We start from the raw sequence: 17,245 nt of genomic DNA on the forward strand, positions 1-17,245 counted from the left end.
GACAACAAAAAACTCTGTCCATGATAACATGACAATAAAGAGCTCGGTCAATTAAGACATGACAACTTGTCACTGAGTATAAAACATTGCTTTGGACATCAGGGATGTTTGGAGGTGCCGATACTGCCTTTCAGAGACGCCTGATGTGGATGTTCACCCCAGTACAGACTGGCTGCTAAATGAAGCGGAGATCAAGGTTGATGGTTTTGTGCATAATGTTGTCCATTCCTGTTGTATGCATGTTAGATGATTAAGCGATTTGTTGTCATTTTTGTATCCTTTATTACTATTATGAACATTTAAGTATGCATGTCTTCTCCTAAAAAGCTAAATAATATTTAGTCGAACATCAAATTAAGGACTCTTGGTCGGGCCATTATAAAAGTTGTTAAAATAATTGAATTCTTGGCAGAGCAAGAGTAGATATGAAAACGAGCCGGAACAATTTTGAATTAAATAAATTTGGCGTCTGTTGGTAACACTTTTGTAATCACGAAATAATAAAATGATAGTTGTCTGCAGGTTCTGGTGATCCATGTAATAGATGCTAGCCACTTCTTTGTGAGAGTTCTAGGGGTGAGGGTGCCAGAGGGGGACGAGATGGAGGATTTATTGGCTGACTTCTCTGAGCTACAGATGAACCTTGCCCTCTGGTACAGTGATCATGATCACTAGAAACGGCACTGTGAGTAGACTTTTGGCATTCCTTTCATTGAACCGAGTTATAATCCAGTCTTCTAGAAACTCGGTCTTAATATGTCCCAACACGATTTGTATTACCTTTTGTGACAGCTATTGTTCTCTATTGTTTTATCATGCAAATGCACCATCAGCTCTGCAGGTGTTGCACTGCTAGGGATTAAAATTAAATTTAAACCGTAACTGATGACCAAAATCTGTTCCTAACCTATATTTATGAATGATACATAATACTTTTTTTCTGTTGCGGTTCAAGTCTGTCGTACAGTCCCTTAGCAGAGTCTTCAGTTTTCTCCATTTTTAGCTTGACTATTCTAAGAATAAGGAGAGCTATACAACTCAACCTTGCATTGGTGTCGTATTCCCAACTATCTAAAATTTAAAGCAAATATCGGGCGTTTATAAATTTCCTTAAAAATTCTAATTAAAGTTTTGCATGTAAGCACACATAGGTTAATATCTCAGCAACTACTTCATGTATTGCATTGAGACTATATACAATCGTACTCAACCACCCAATCTACTTAATTAACGAAGTAAGATAACTCTAGTTTGCATTTAATGCAAAGTAATTTCCCTTTATTATTTAACTTAGAAATTCTGGTTTACATTTGGAAACCACATTTATGTGAATATCACAAATATATCATGTATTGCATTGAAATCTCAATTTTACAGTGACTCATGCATGCTTCGCCAAATATTTTTAATCCTTACATTGGAAAAGCGGCTTAATAGTCGAGCGTGCTGTCTCTGTGCCAGCTCTTGTTTTCTCATTTCCATCTTTCTGTCCTTCGTTACCTGTAAAATATTTTGTAAAATTTAAACAAGCCTTATATGTTCCACTTGCTATGTATTTGTCAATGTTAAATCGTTTTTTTTTTGTCTTCTGACGGACCATGTGGCTTATTGAACATGCATTCAAAATAAATCATCTATCTATCTTCATATTAATGTTCTTCAGCATAGGAATGTATTATTATGCCCTAAACATTGTCATTCAAGTATTTAATACAAAAATGCAAACGAACTTATATCACAGATATTTTTTAACTTACCTATATTATGGTATGTTTGTACCGGTATATTTTGTATTCCACAGCTGGTGCCAGGATTGGTGAAATTTGTGGATATCAGGAAAATGAGATATTCTTTAGGTAAGAGGTTTCTTATTATAAACAAAAACGAACTATGTTTTTTTACATCGACCAAAACTGATGTATATGTTTATTAAATTGTGTTGCTTACTATCAAATACCCGTCACCCGGATGCAGATATTTACAAGAGATATGTTTACTATTTGTTTTTAAATCTGTTTTAATAGCTGAATCTCTTTTAATAATTCTTTAAATATATTCTTTATGTTATTTGCAACGGTATGTTATTGTTGTTTTTAAAAAGAAATATAATAATTGTCATTTTTTTCATTTTCAATGAAAGAAAAAAAAAACTGATTTTCTTTTTATTTTCAATTACTTTACACATCTATTTCAACTAGTAAATTTATAATTTGTTTATGAACATGCAGACAATAATGTGTTTCTTTTTTTGTTGATGAAACATTGACACCAATATTTGAACATTTACATCCAGGCAATTAGACAAGAGCTAATATGTCGTCACCTTAGATCAAACACTCAATAAGTACATATTTAAAAAGTAGCAGAAATTTGCAATAAGGTGACGATGTGCAATATCTTACCTTCAGACAAACAACAACTCTTTTCACTTACATACTCACTTGTAATTATGTATTCCCCTTAACCGGCCCACCTGTCTGTCTATCTTAAACTGTGTCTACATCATATGGCTTGAATTGGTAAAATAATTTTGAAAATTACTACCCAAAACTGTTCGACAAATTAAGAAGACATGTAGAGTACATGAACCAGATCGGTTCAAGGTCAAGGTCACACTAAGCGGTTAAAGTTCATTCTCTTGACCTGCTTGAAATCTGTTCACCATATTGAGGCAGTGGTCAAAGGCCAGCTTACAACCAGATTGGTTCAAGATCAAGGTCATGCTTACAGGTAAAAGGTCATATGTCATGTTTAAAGGTCATATATTGTGTGTTCACTCCACATTTATTGAACAGCTTGATTGGTTTTGAAATTATGCTACAAATGTTAGCCATATGGAGACAACATGCAGTGAACTTGTTACAACCATCTGGGTTGATAAAGTCCATGCTTATAGGTCAAAGGTCATATGAATAATTTAATGTACACTCAATATCAATTGAACTGCTTGAAAGATAAAGAAACTACCAGAAATGTTTACCATATTGAAACAATGTGAAATGGGCAATTTACAACCAGATAAGTTTAAGGTCAAGATCACACTTACTCGTCAAAGGTCATATGACCATGCTCCATTTCTCTTGAACCGCGTGTATGAATTTGAAATATTCTGCCTTTACTGTTCGTCACATGGAGAGGATAGGTCATATGTCTATAGTAAATATATTGCCATGATGCGAATAGGGAGATATTTACTTTACAAAATATCCTTATGATTGAAATTATACGTTTTATGAACAATAGGGTGCAGGTTCTACAGTTGATAGAGCAAGGGAGCCATGAAAAAGGGGCTGCAACCACTGATGCTGAGGTATGTTTGAATTTCCTTGGAAATATTAATGTTTTATTCCAATAGTTTGTATGGGTATGCTTCAATTGAAATAATCATCAAAGACTTAATTGACATAAATCGAAACCTCTCCATGTGTTTCAGATCATGTTTATCGACAGTGGTAGGATAGAACAGATTCCTGTCGTCAAACTGTATAAGCTGCCTGAGGACTTGAAAGCTGTGACCGTTCAGGTAATGGAAACGTCCAAAATAAGTTGGGGATGTTGTTTTATTGCTTGTCCAAACTCTACAAGCTGCACCCTGACTTGAGAGACATGGCATTTCAGGTAATGGAACAGGTTTGAGTAAATTGGGGATCTTGATGTATTGATTTGCCAGCTTTCAAGTTGTATAAGTGGAGTAGAGGATATCAATTGTAGAACTTTGACCCAAATGAACCAACTTGTAATTAGGTATTGTTTAGTGGAATAAATATATCCTTTTGTTTCAAAATCCAATGCATTAAATTAAAGGGTCTGAAAACCAACCTCCAACAAGTGAGTGAAAGTATGAAGTGATTCTCTGAGAGGACTCTCATTACAACCATCATCTAAATAACACAACTTGACTGAAAATTCCCACTTCTTCAATATGTATAACTAGTCCTGCTATGTAAAGTTTAGAATTTGAGCAATTTCAAAAAGCATATTAACCTTTGTAGTGCTTGCAGGCTTGTGCTTATTTTTATGATTATTATTACGTTTCATAATAATGTGTTATGAACATCTGCATGACAAATCCATTAAACATTTACAAACATCTCTATTTACCAGGCTGTGGAGGTTTTTCTGGGAAGAGTGAGCCGAAAGACAAGGACAAAAAATGGACAATGAAGGTTTTTACATGATTGTTCTGGCTGAATGGATTTCTGTATTCTCATACATAACTGCATGTTCAAACACATAAAACTGCATTTTTATGCTTCTGCATTCTGATTTCTCACAGACATCCCTACGCTTTACATTGCCACAAACTTCTGTATTCTCACATATCACACCATTCTCACTAACTACTGCATTCTCTCACACTACTGCATTTTCATACACTACTATTTCTCGCCCCAACTGCAATCTCACACACAAACTGCATTCTAACAAACTACTGCATTCTAACACATCATAGCATTCTCACACACAACTGTATTCTCACACATCTCTGCATTCTCACACACAACTGTATTCTTCCACACAGCTGCATCACATAACTGTATTCTCACACACAACTGCATTCTCATACATCACTGCATTCTCACACACAACTGCATTCTCGTACATCGCTGCATTCTCACACACAACTGTATTCTCACACATCTCTGCATTCTCACACACAACTGTATTCTCACACATCTCTGCATTCTCACACAAAACTGTATTCTTCCACACAGCTGCATTCTCACACAAAAACTGCATTCTCACACATCACAGCATACTCTCACACAACTGCATTTCCATACAGTTCTTCATTTTAACACATCACTGCATTCTTAAGGACAGCTGCATTTCCATACACTATTGCATTATCACACATCACTGCATTCTCACATTCTACTTGACTCCCACATATCACTGCAATCTCACATTCTACTTTACTCCCACATATCACTGCTTTCTCACACATGACTTAGTTATACGCACACAAAACTGCCTTTTCATACACTAGTGCATTCTCACACATCACTGCATTCATACACATAACTTCATCAAATTAAAACATCATGACAAATCAGCTTGTGTTTCCTGTATTGAGCTAATTAGCATATTCTTTCATTGTTTCTTTTCCAACAAGCAAGTGTGTTTGTGCATACGGAACTTCATGGTCGAGAACTGGAGGGCAAGATTGTGTTACGTTTAGGTCATCGCTTCTGGCTGGATCCTCTCGTGATACGAATATAGCTAGGGGAAACACGCACCATCATTAACAAGTTTTCTGTACATACAGAACTGATATGGAACGGACTGGCTGATGAAAATCCTTCAGTAAGTATGACAATAAATATGTATGTGTCTAGGTTTGGTTCAGAATGAATTTAAGCACTGACCAATCTTTTTTGTTCATAAAGGTTAAGATAAAGAAGTACATGTGCAAGGCACTATTACCCCCCAAAAAGGAAATTTTATTTTCTTAATTGTACCAGGTTGACTGTGTATGGTTTTAGATTTTTGACCATTTTGTATTTAAATGATAAATAAACATGCGTGTTGAATGTTGCGAAGAAGCATCATCTTGCTCTGTCAATGCTGTTCTCAATATTCAAAGAATAAGATATAAGAAAACGCCCTCTGCCTTTAAACAGAGTAACATACCAATGGTACAAATTATTTTGATGATGGTTTACAATGCCGAATGACATTTTTAGCTAGACTATTTGAAGAATAAGGAGAGCTATACTACTCACCCTAGTGTCGGCGTTGGCTGCGGCGTCGGCGTCACACCTTGTTTAAGGTTTTGCATGTACGTGTAAACACCTTTAAGTCATTATCCCAGTAAATACACCATTTATAGCATTGAAACTTCAGGTATGTATTCCCAACTATCTAACCTACTTAATTAATGAAGTTAGATAATACTTATTTGAATATAATGCAAAAAAAATTGGTCTTTATAATCTAACTATTCTGATTAAGGTTTTGCAAGTAAGCACACATAGGTTACTATCTCAGCAACTGCTTGATGTATTCATTGCATTGAGACTTTATACAATGGTACACATCCATCCAACCTACATAATAAACCAAGTAAGATAACTCTAGTTCGCTTTTTATGCAAATAAACGCCCTTTAGTATTTGACTTAAAAAATCTGGTTTAAGTTTTGATGTAAGCACACATAGGTTAGTATCTCAGCAACTACTTGATGTATTGCATTGAAATATTGCATATACAATGATACTCAACCACCCAACCTACTTGAATAACCAAGTAAGATAATTGTATTTTGCAAATAATGGCCCTTTAAGAATATTATTGTAAACAACCTATAATCCTTTAATGTATTGCATGCTATTTCCATCAAGTCTGTATTTCATTAAAGGCTGAATGTTTTTGAATTTTACACAAATCTTTGTAGGCATCATTTATCCCCCGTCACCGATTGTGTGGAGGGGACTTTAGAAATGCACTTCGTCCGTCTGTCTGCCTGTCCGTCCCGTCTGTCTGTCCGAATGGCTGTAACATTTCGTGTCCGCGCTATTACTTACTTATGCATTGATGAATTACTATATTACTTGGTACAAATGTTGTCCTCATTGAGACAATGTGCAGTGACCTTGACCCGGGTCCATATCTCAAAGGTGAAGGTCACACGAGACATTCAAAGGTCAGAGAACACATGCTTGTGTCCGCGCTAAAACTTACTTATGCATTGATGGATTATCATATTACTTGGTACAAATGTTGTCCTTATTCAGATGATGTGCAGTGACCTTGACCCGGTTCCATACCTCAAAAGTCAAGGTCACATGAGACATTTAAAGATCTGAGTACACATGCTCGTGTCTGTGCTATAAATTACTTATGCAGCGATGGATTACCATATTACTTGGTACAAATGTTGTCCTCATTGAGACGATGTGTAGTGACCTTGACCCGGGTCCATACCTCAAAGGTCAAGGTCACATATGACATTTAAAGGTCATAGTACACATGCTTGTGTCTGGGCTTTTTACATTAAGCAGTGTAGGTATGTCAGTTCTTACTGGATTTATTGACCTGGTATATTTTCATGTTCTTTTAGCAACAAAAACTGAATTGATCAAAGAACTCCAACCAATTGAATTTGTGCCAGTAATCCATCATTAAGTTTTGGGTCCATATTATGACAATGCTAAATAGAGGATAAGATATAAATGTCAATTGAAAGTGTAAAAAAAAGTTGCACAGATTGATACTCTCCACCAAGCATTATCATTATGTGCAGCAAGCTTAATATTTAAAAAACAATTGACACAAATGTGATAATATATCTATAAAATGTGTTTTCTCTTTAAAAGCAGTAAAACAATTTTTTGACGTCACCACAATATATATATATATCACTTTATTGAAAATACTTAAGGCTTGCTATTTCATCGATGTTATAAATAATGGACTTATTTTCTTTCCTTTTTTAGCCAAAATAACCTTGATATTGATCTTTCCTACACTACACACATTGTTAAAAACTTTAACAAATATCCTTTTATAGTATGTTCAAATATCCAAGAATATTGAGGTTACCACTCAACTTGTATTTCCTATATTCCCACTCTTGATCAGTGGTTGTGTACAATTTTGGTCAGATTCAACGTACCAGTCAGGTTGGGAGAAAAACAAAATATACTAAAAAACAACCGCGGGGGATATAGCCGTCCTTTGTACTGCCTTGTTCTAATCTAACTTTACAGTGATCCATGCATGTTTCGTCAAACCTTTCAATCCTTACACTGAAAAGTGGCGGAATAGTCGAGCGTTCTCACAGTCTCTGTGACAGGTCTTGTTATGATTAAAATTTGCATTGTCAGCAAACATCATGGCTTTTACACTGCATCCTATTTAATATATTAGATAATTTAAGTGTAGAAGATTTAGGTATATTTTCCCGATTCTTTATGCATTTCTTGCATGCGTTTATTGATGCGTCCTATACACAGTTATTTATGGTAATACAGTTTATCAACAAATTGTAATACAACTTATCATCATTTATATATTTATTGTGATGTAAGTAATACAGTGAAAAATCATTGACAATATTTCCATCATAGCTAGAAAATATACATAAATGGTTTGGTAAAAACATTCTAAACAATATTTGGCACTATTTACAACTCTTAATTACATTTGTAGTATTAAAAATTGATTCAAGGAAGTTCTCTTTTCTCTTTGCGCTAAGACAGTAGTGTATGTCTCTTGTTTCAGCACTTGGAGCGACTGTTCAAGATGATTCAATGGAAGGTCAACATTCCCAGGGCACTCATGATCAAAACAAAGTAAGTCTCATTATATTGTTTTTTTTAAATTTTATATGTTGCACAATGTGCTCATGGATGAGGATATCACCAATACTTGAATTAGTTTATAAAGTAGAACACCGCTATTTCGAACACCGATAAACCGAATTAATCAATATTTCGAACTTTTCTTCGGTCCTGATATTTTTTCTTCTTTATTCAATGTAAAAATTAATGTTTAAATTGAACTTCACTATTTCGAATAAATCCATTTTTCGAACTAAATATTCGGTCCCGAATACGTTTTTCACGTGTATTTATTAATCTTTAATTCGAATCGAAACTGTGCACAAAAATAGTCAATGTAATTTTCGAATCCGCTAGCAGACGACCCATGCTCCTCGCTTTGTTGCGTTTTCACACCTACGCTGACATCAGCGTGACAGACCAATTAACGTTATAATAAGGTGCAATTATTGCGGTTTAAGGAATGCCTTGGGTTAATTGGCGCGTGTATGGAGCAAACAACGTTATCGAATACATAGAGTGATTAATGTTGAGTGATATTTTTTGTATAAAACCTTTTCCGGTAAAATCGTCATTCGAAATGTCTGCCACAACACTGATCGATGCTTTATTCACTCAACCCACTGCCGAGCAAATGTTACTATTATATTATTATTTGTGTAAATTAAATAATAAAAAAATATATGTTTCGGAATTGTATTAAACATCGCTTTACATAGTGTAAAATACAATGGTATAATGCAGCCATTTGAAATTTCACGACCCAAACATTTTGTGACGCCGGTAGAGTAGAATTTGGATTTCGGAGACAATCGTTGGTGGAACTTCGGATTATTTCTCTCAATGTATAGTTCGAATAATCGTTATTTCGAAGTATTTAGCTGGGTCCCGACGACTTCAAAATAGCGGTGTTTTACTGTACATCAATACGGCAGTATTTAGCTGTTAACTAGCTGATGAAGTATTCTGGCCACGTGCCAATTGGCTGCATTGTTCCTTTGGTAGATTTCTAAAGATGTGGAGTAGCATTTCCATGCAACATCTAGTCTGTTTTCAAGCTCATAGCAGTTACCCAGCATGTTTAAAGCTGTGTCTATGTGACCATGTCTATGACTGTCCCTTAATATATAGTGGCTAAGCTTTCCTTGGGCAGCATGTTTCCTATGATGCATGTGCAGTTGCCTATATGTGAGGTACTGCAGATAGTAGAGGAACGGGATACAGTCAATCACGACTTGATCCATCCACTTATAATAGCGTGCTGGGTGTCTCTGTTGTCTGTCTTCATCTCCTACAGTTCTGAACATTTCATACAGCAGGTGTTCTGGTACACAGCACATTTCTTGAGGCATGAAACATACACATATGGCAGTAAACTTCTGTAGTATGTCTTTATTTGATGAATGTTCAGTCTTGTCTAGGAACTTACTGCTGGGTTCGATGCAAATTCTTCCAACACAACTGCATGATTGCCACACTTCTGGCCCCAGCAGTCCCTCACAGTAGACCAGGCAGTTTTCTGCTGCATCATACTGCCCATTGCAGTACAGCATGGAGGCAAACTTTAGTCTACTCGACAGAAGGTCAGTGTCAAAGGATAGATGGTATAGGTGGAGAATGTCCTGTGTAATTGATTGTCCTATGTGAATACACATTGAGGCTATCAGGGGAGCAAATGAACTATACAACAGAGGCATAATCATTGTAGCTGATTCTTGTTCCAAGTCTGTCCCATTTTGGGATATTTGTTGTAAAGTGTGAAGATATTCTATAATGAGTGCATTGAGCTCGTCCCATGTGTACATAGAAAAGTTAGTTATGACAAGTTCTCCCCATATTACTAGTGTATCATTGTACTCTCTATTCAGATGAAATAGGATCAGTTGATTGTTTTTCTTCCTTTCGTTACTTCCAGGAACAAGGCTTCTGCTTATAGCCAGCATCTTGACTCCAAGTAAATCCATGTCTATCTGTGGAATGTAGGGCATATTGGATTCCATTAAGGAGGAAAGCATTGCAGACAATATTGGGAGTTCATGTTTGAATAGTTTCCCTGTTAAAAGATTCACTCTATCTATAGTGTAGTGTGGGCAGTGTTTCAACTTCAGCCACCTGCAAAGTGTGGTCAGGCAGTAAATCACACACTGTACTAGGTTTTCCTCCCTCCATATCTCTGGTGGATATGTCTCTATTGTGAACAGCATTGCAGTCTTCATGTGAAATGTACTGAGACGGTCTCCAACCAGTGGCTTTATGAAAGTTTTTCTCAAGATTTTAATGAAGACATATGTCTTGTATTGTACTGTGTTCATGTCAAACATAAGTAATCTTTCCATCATTGATGTAGAAAACCTCCATTCCCAGTTTGACTGTGGATAGTATGGGTTATTTGGGGTAACATGAAGTGCAGTAGAGCGACATCTGGTTGGTCTTGAAGGACACTCGGAATATCCCTGTGGCACCAGAAACACTCCAGTTTGTCTGGACCTGGCCAGTGTGTCAGGTCTGGGCCAGTGTCCAGGCCGGGGTCTGTGGAACAGGAACTGACACTCCTTTGGGAGACTGCAACAATGATGGCCAAGAACAAGATCATCTTCATTCCAGCTTCTAGATGGACCATGTTGCAGTAGTTCACCTGATGAGCTAAATTGTCTGATAATGTCTTGGTATTCAACCAGAGAGTTTGTATACAGCACTCTGCCCTCATTGTCTATCACATCACTGGGAATTGTGACCTGTGTCTCTGGTAATGGATCGTCAGGTCTCAGCCATTGCAGCCAACAGTGCTGGGGTGGGAACTGATCTGTTTTGACAACAAGGAGTTGATTCTTTCTCTGCTGCCACTCATCCCAGTCCAATATGACGGGGAAACCAGAGCAGAACAATGTATCTATGTCTGATTGCATGCCAACGGTTGTAGTTCCTTCACTCTGGCTGCCAAAATGATATAATTTAGTGTTTTTACCCCTTAATGTTGCACTGATTGTCATCCTTGTCTCCATCATCAGCCTCGTCCTCCTCCTCCTGGCGATCATGTACCTGTTCACCCCGATGTCCTCTAAAACACGGGACAAACGTAGAGACAGCACTTGTTTCGCTTGTTGCTCCATCTGAAAATTGAGATTTTTTTATACTAATATTTATTTTTTTGCTGATATGTGCTTCTTTAAATACGTATATATGTTAACCTTTTAGTATGTGTATGTTTACTTTTCATTGCATGTATGAGTTTGAAAATCAAGTATATAACCAATTGTTAAAAGTTTAATATACATGTATGTTAAAAATGCTTTACATTTACTTAACCTTTACATTACATTTGCATAATAAGTCTGATGTTAAGCACTTAAAGTGAATGTTAAAACAAGTATTTGGTTACCTGTCTTAACAAAAAATCCCTTCAAGATATTTTTCTCTCTGACATTTTGAGGTGAATATAACACTGATCTAACTTCCTGATTTAAAAATAAGCACATGACATCTGGTTTATTATTCTTTAAACAGATCCATGAAATATGACATTTGGTTTATGTATGAATTATGTCTAGTGACAATCAAATGTGGCTTTGATCAAGCAATTGACTTTATATATATATATACAATATGTATAATGTATAGTATCATATGCTTCAAATTCATTTACTGTACATTCTTTAAGTGTATTGGTGTACATGATGATGATAATGATGATGATGATGGTGGTGGTGGTGACCATGATGATCTTTCTGATGATGGTGGCGGTATTGGTGGTGGAGATACTGATTGTGGTGGTGGTGGTTGTGGTGGTGATACTTTATGGTGGTGGTGGTTATGATGATGCTGATGATGATGATGATGATGATGATGATGATGATGATGATGATTAACCCATTTTCCATACACAGGATGAGCCAGGAGCTGTTGACTGATGTGATATCAGCCTGCAGGCCCTCCCATAAGGTAGTGATCTCATCTGTCCACACCCCAGATCATCTTTATATACAGAGACATGAGAAATTGGAAGAGGAAGCACAATTAATGGATTTCTTCTTATTTAACTCAACTATTAAATTACTGTTTTTCATTGACTAATGAAATAAATGCAGACAAAACAAGTCACTGAGACTCAAAAGTATAAGTCATTGAAGTAAAAGTCATTGAATGTAAATATGAAGCTTATCTGTGATGTGTCCTTATTCCTGTAATAACATGAGATTTCTCTTTGATGTTGATAATGCATTAATAGAAATATGTATCAAACATGCCAATTTAAGTTTAAAATTAAGAGAAATGCTTTTGTACGGCGGTTGTGCGGGCGGGCGAGTGTTAACATTTCCGCGTTATAAGTTTTAATTCAATGTCATAAAGTCAACAGTCATATCCAATTGTTATTAATTTCTCAACATACTTGTCAACATGCTGTTATGAACATTTGTGAATATAGGTCAAATTAGTCAAAAATAGGGTCACAAAAATCTTCGGAAATATTTTCACCTGTCATAAATTTAATAGTTTTTATCCAAGTGTTCTTAAACTTCTGTACATGTAGTCTTGAACATTTGTAAATATGGTTGAACACATACTATCATAGTTGTCTTTGTGTGTGTGCGTGCATGTGTGTGTTTGTGTGCCAGGTCAAAAACTAGGTCACTAATTACAAATCTCAAGAAATAAATGCAGTTTTTTCTCTGCAAGGGTTTTCAAAAAAATCTCAATTTTCATTACATTTGGTTAGTTTACATACATATATGCACATACACACCTGCACACAAGCTTTCACCCTAGCACAAACACTATTGACACGTCAGCATCAAAGTCAATGATTGTATTTTCAGGATCTTTAAAATTTGCCCTTTTGTGATTTGCTCTTAGGGTATATTAATATGCTATTTTGAATATGAGGCATCTTCAAATTTGTATTAACTTTTTTAAAACAATAGTGCGCATGAAATCAAAGATGTTAAAGTGTGTCATCTAGGGTCAAAAACTTGGTCTCTTGGACTTATCTTTTAGAAAAATCTGATGTTTTTATACAATGTTAACTTTTCCATACACAAATGGAATAGTTTCTGTTGAAATCTGATCAGGTTATTTATATGTGTTGTATATCTGTGATAATTAAGATGGGTCTTCTTGGTTAAAAAAAACCCAGGTCACTAGCTCAAATCTTAGGTTTGAAAAATTGCATCTTTAAATAAAACATCCGTCTTCAATGCGGAGCTGTCGCATTGGTGTATTTTATTAAAAATGAGTCCCAGTTCTTGACATTATATTGTTTTCCAGGCTGGAAAGTCTAATGGTCGAGATAGGGGCGTATGTTGAGAGACAGGAGGAGGATGATGTCCTACTGGAACCACAAGTTGGAAAATACTGTCTAGCCCAGTATGCCTCCTTCGATGAGAGGTAGGTCATGATTGTTACCAGTAGGTAAGTCCATACTGTTAACATAAAAAGGTACGCCAACATCATAAGCAGTTAGAGATATGTCACTAATGTAAGCATGGAGAGGTAGGTTACCATTGGATGCATGGAGAGGTAGGTCATTATTAAAGCATGGAGAGAAAGGTCATCATTGTAAGCATGGAGAGGTAGCCCACTATTGTAAGCATGGAAAGGTAGGCCACTATTGTAAGCATGGAGAGGTAGGCCACTATTGTAAGGATGGAGTGGTAGGTCACTTTTTAGCATGGAGTGGTAGGTTACTATTTACAGCATGGAGAGGTAGGCCACTTTTGTAAGCATGGAGAGGTAGGCCACTATTGTAAGCATGGAGTGGAAGGTCACTATTTTCAGCATGGAGAGGTAGGCCACTATTGTAAGCATGGAAAGGTAGGCCACTATTGTAAGCATGGAGTGGTAGGTCACTATTTTCATCATGAAGAGGTAGGTCACCATTGTAAGCATCATTGTAAGCATGAAAAGGAAGGTCACTATTGTAAGCATCGAGTGGTAGGCCACTATTGTAAGGATAAAGAGGTATGTCACTATTGTAAGGAAGGAGAAGTAGGTCACCATTGTACCGAAAGCATGAAGGGGTATGCCAATATTGTATGAATGAAGAGGTATGTCACTATTGAAAGCATGAAGAGGTAGGTCACCAGTGTAAGCATGGAGAGGTCATTGTAAGGATAGAGAGGTAGGTCACTATTGTAAGCTTGTATAGGTAGGCCACAAGTGTAAGCATGGAGTTGTAGGTCATTGTAAGCATGGTGATGTAGTTCACTATTGTAAACATGGAGAGGTAGGTCACTATTGTTAGCATGGAGAGGTAGGTCACTATTATAAGCATGGAGAGGTAGGTCACTTTGTTAGGACGAAGAATTAGGTCTCTATTGTTAGTTTAAACAGTATTTATTTCAAATTTAAATATACATGGTATTTAACAACAATACAAATAATAAGGATTGGAAAACAAGTTACTTAAAACTTATGTAAATTCCGTTCCTAATTGTTATTTAGTATAATAAACATATAATATTCAAATCCGATCAAGATGCTTAAAACAAAGATGTGTGCTATATATGCTTACATACTGTTATCATTTCTAAAACATGTAGCTATATAGTAGGTCTATCATCTCATGCATGACACACTGACCCCGACACCGAACACTATCCGAACATACCCGATCAAGCATCAAATCTCTTTGAACTTGATATAAACCTCTGCACACACAGAAATATATCCTTGTTTTGTTCAAAAGTTAGGCGATCGTCACCAAAAAGTAAATTATGAATAGTTGGTGCACAAGGAAGGTCATTGAAACATCGTTTTCGCTGGATGGAGTATAAAGGGCATATCATGAGGAAATGGGACGCATCTTCAATTGCGGTGCATGTTCATGAAGGGGAGTCAATGACAACTTTTTTTCTGTGAAGATCACAAACAACAGGACAATGATATCTTGTACGATCAGGAATAAATGGGTCAGCAACAAAACTTGTAATAATATTAGTTGGTGTATTTACAAATATAAGATCAATAAGTGAACATGAACTTTCGGTGAAGTGAGTTGGTGAGTCAATCAGTTGGTGAGCGTTGTATGACGTTATAAGCCGAGATATTTTGTTTGAGACAGACAATTGTACATCTATATTAAAGTCACCGGCTACTACGATGTTTGCACAATTTTCGTTAAAAGCCTGGTCTATACTCTGCTCGAGCAGAAGCCAATAGTTATTGTTAGCATCTGGTGGTCTGTAAAAACCACCAACAAGTAATTTACGATTATTGACTTTGAGTTCAAGCCATAGAGCTTCCAGACCATTTATACTGAGGTCTTGTCGAATTAAAGCATGGATTCCTTGTCTAATATATATGGCTATACCGCCCCCAATTCTACCGACACGATCGCAACGAAATGGTAGGGAGAACTTTGGAATTATTTAATCGTTGTCAGAAACTCGATCAGATAACCATGTTTCCGTGAAAATCAATACATCATATGGTTGGACTTCTATCTCAAGAATGTCAATTTTAGGTTTAAGACTTTGGATATTTAAGTGCATAATGCTTAACCCGTTATTAAGACAATGAGCATATGATGAAGAAGATGTGTTTGCAGATACATTACTTTCGGATGGGCCGGGGTTTGGGTGAATATCGCCTGAAATGAGGACTAACATTGCTAACAGAAACACAAGCGAATACAAACAGTGTGGCAGAGAGAGTACATGTACCAATCGAGAATACCGAAACACTAAGGCCTTCTGACTGACTAAGCCTTCTATTGTTAGCATGGAGAGGTAGGTCACTGTTGTTAGGATGAAGAAGTAAGTCACTATTGTCATCAAGGAGTGGTAGGTAGATCAAACTTGTAAGCATGGAGATGAAGGTCACTATTAATAGCATGGAGAAGTAGGTCACTATTAATAGCATGGAGAAGTAGGTCACTATTGTCATCAAGGAGTGGTAGGTAGATCAAACTTGTAAGCATGGAGATGTAGGTCACTATTGTTAGCATGGAGAAGTAGGTCACTATTAATAGCATGGAGAAGTAAATCACTATTAATAGCATGGAAAAGTAGGTCACTATTAATAGCATGGAGAGGTAGGTCACTGTTGTTAGGATGAAGAAGTAAGTCACTATTGTCATCAAGGAGTAGTAGGTAGATCAAACTTGTAAGCATGGAGATAAAGATCACTATTAATAGCAAGGAGAAGTAGGTCACTATTAATAGCATGGAGAAGTAGGTCACTATTAATAGCATGGAGAGGTAGGTCAGTGTTTTAATTAAAACATTAATTATAATTATTCTTTTAAAAATTGGTAATAAAACACATTATAAGTATTGTTATTATTACTATAATAATAATAATAATTATTATTATTATTATTATTATTATTATAATAATAATAATAATAATAATAATAATAATAATAATAATAATAATAATAATAATTATTATTATTATTATTATTATTATTATTATTATTATTATTATTTAGTAGTAGTAGTAGTAGTAGTAGTAGTAGTAGTAGTAGTAGTAGTAGAAGTAATAGTAGAAGTGGAAGTAGTAGTAGTGGTTTATATATATATATATTGGTTAATTTGATTTATAATTTAAATTTTATATTATTTGTTTACAATCTTATGGGAACAACATTTTTACAAGAGGAAGATGTGTAAAGTTTAATATAATTTATGTTATCAATACCTTACGTTTAGTTATCCTTCACTTATTATTTGCATAATTATTCTGATGTTAACGTCAGTTGAATAACATGAAATGAATTTTAAAACGTATTAGAGGTGAATATAACACTGATCTAACTTCCTATTCTAAAAATAAGCACATGGCATCAGGTTTATCATTCTTTAAATAGATCCATGAAATAGGACGTTTGGTCCATGCATGTAATGTTTATAGTGACTATAATTGTGGTTTTGATCAACGAATCTATTGTTTCTATTATGTATAGTTTTATGTGGTTCAAATTCATTCACTGTATTTCCAACACTGCTATTTACATCCAATTTT

At 35.6% G+C, this 17,245-nt stretch overlaps 1 protein-coding gene across 3 annotated transcripts; it reads right to left on the reverse strand.

Moving 5' to 3' along the window:
* Positions 1-8,028: 8,028 nt before the first annotated feature.
* LOC128243759 (uncharacterized) lies at positions 8,029-17,007 on the reverse strand. Of its 3 annotated transcripts, none has more exons than XM_052961685.1 (2): positions 16,922-17,007; positions 8,029-11,394 (listed from the first exon to the last, which is right to left on the reverse strand). In XM_052961685.1, exon 2 carries the CDS (start codon positions 11,392-11,394, stop codon positions 9,223-9,225), a length of 2,172 nt encoding a protein of 723 aa, XP_052817645.1. In that variant the 5' UTR covers positions 16,922-17,007; the 3' UTR covers positions 8,029-9,222. The 3 variants fall into 3 exon arrangements, with proteins under 3 accessions (XP_052817645.1, XP_052817647.1, XP_052817648.1); XM_052961687.1 differs by having other exon boundaries at positions 16,927-17,004; XM_052961688.1 differs by lacking the exon at positions 16,922-17,007 and adding an exon at positions 11,664-11,714.
* Positions 17,008-17,245: the final 238 nt, after the last annotated feature.

The sequence above is a fragment of the Mya arenaria genome, chromosome 8, assembly GCF_026914265.1.
Source record: "Mya arenaria isolate MELC-2E11 chromosome 8, ASM2691426v1".
Taxonomy (NCBI): domain Eukaryota; kingdom Metazoa; phylum Mollusca; class Bivalvia; order Myida; family Myidae; genus Mya; species Mya arenaria.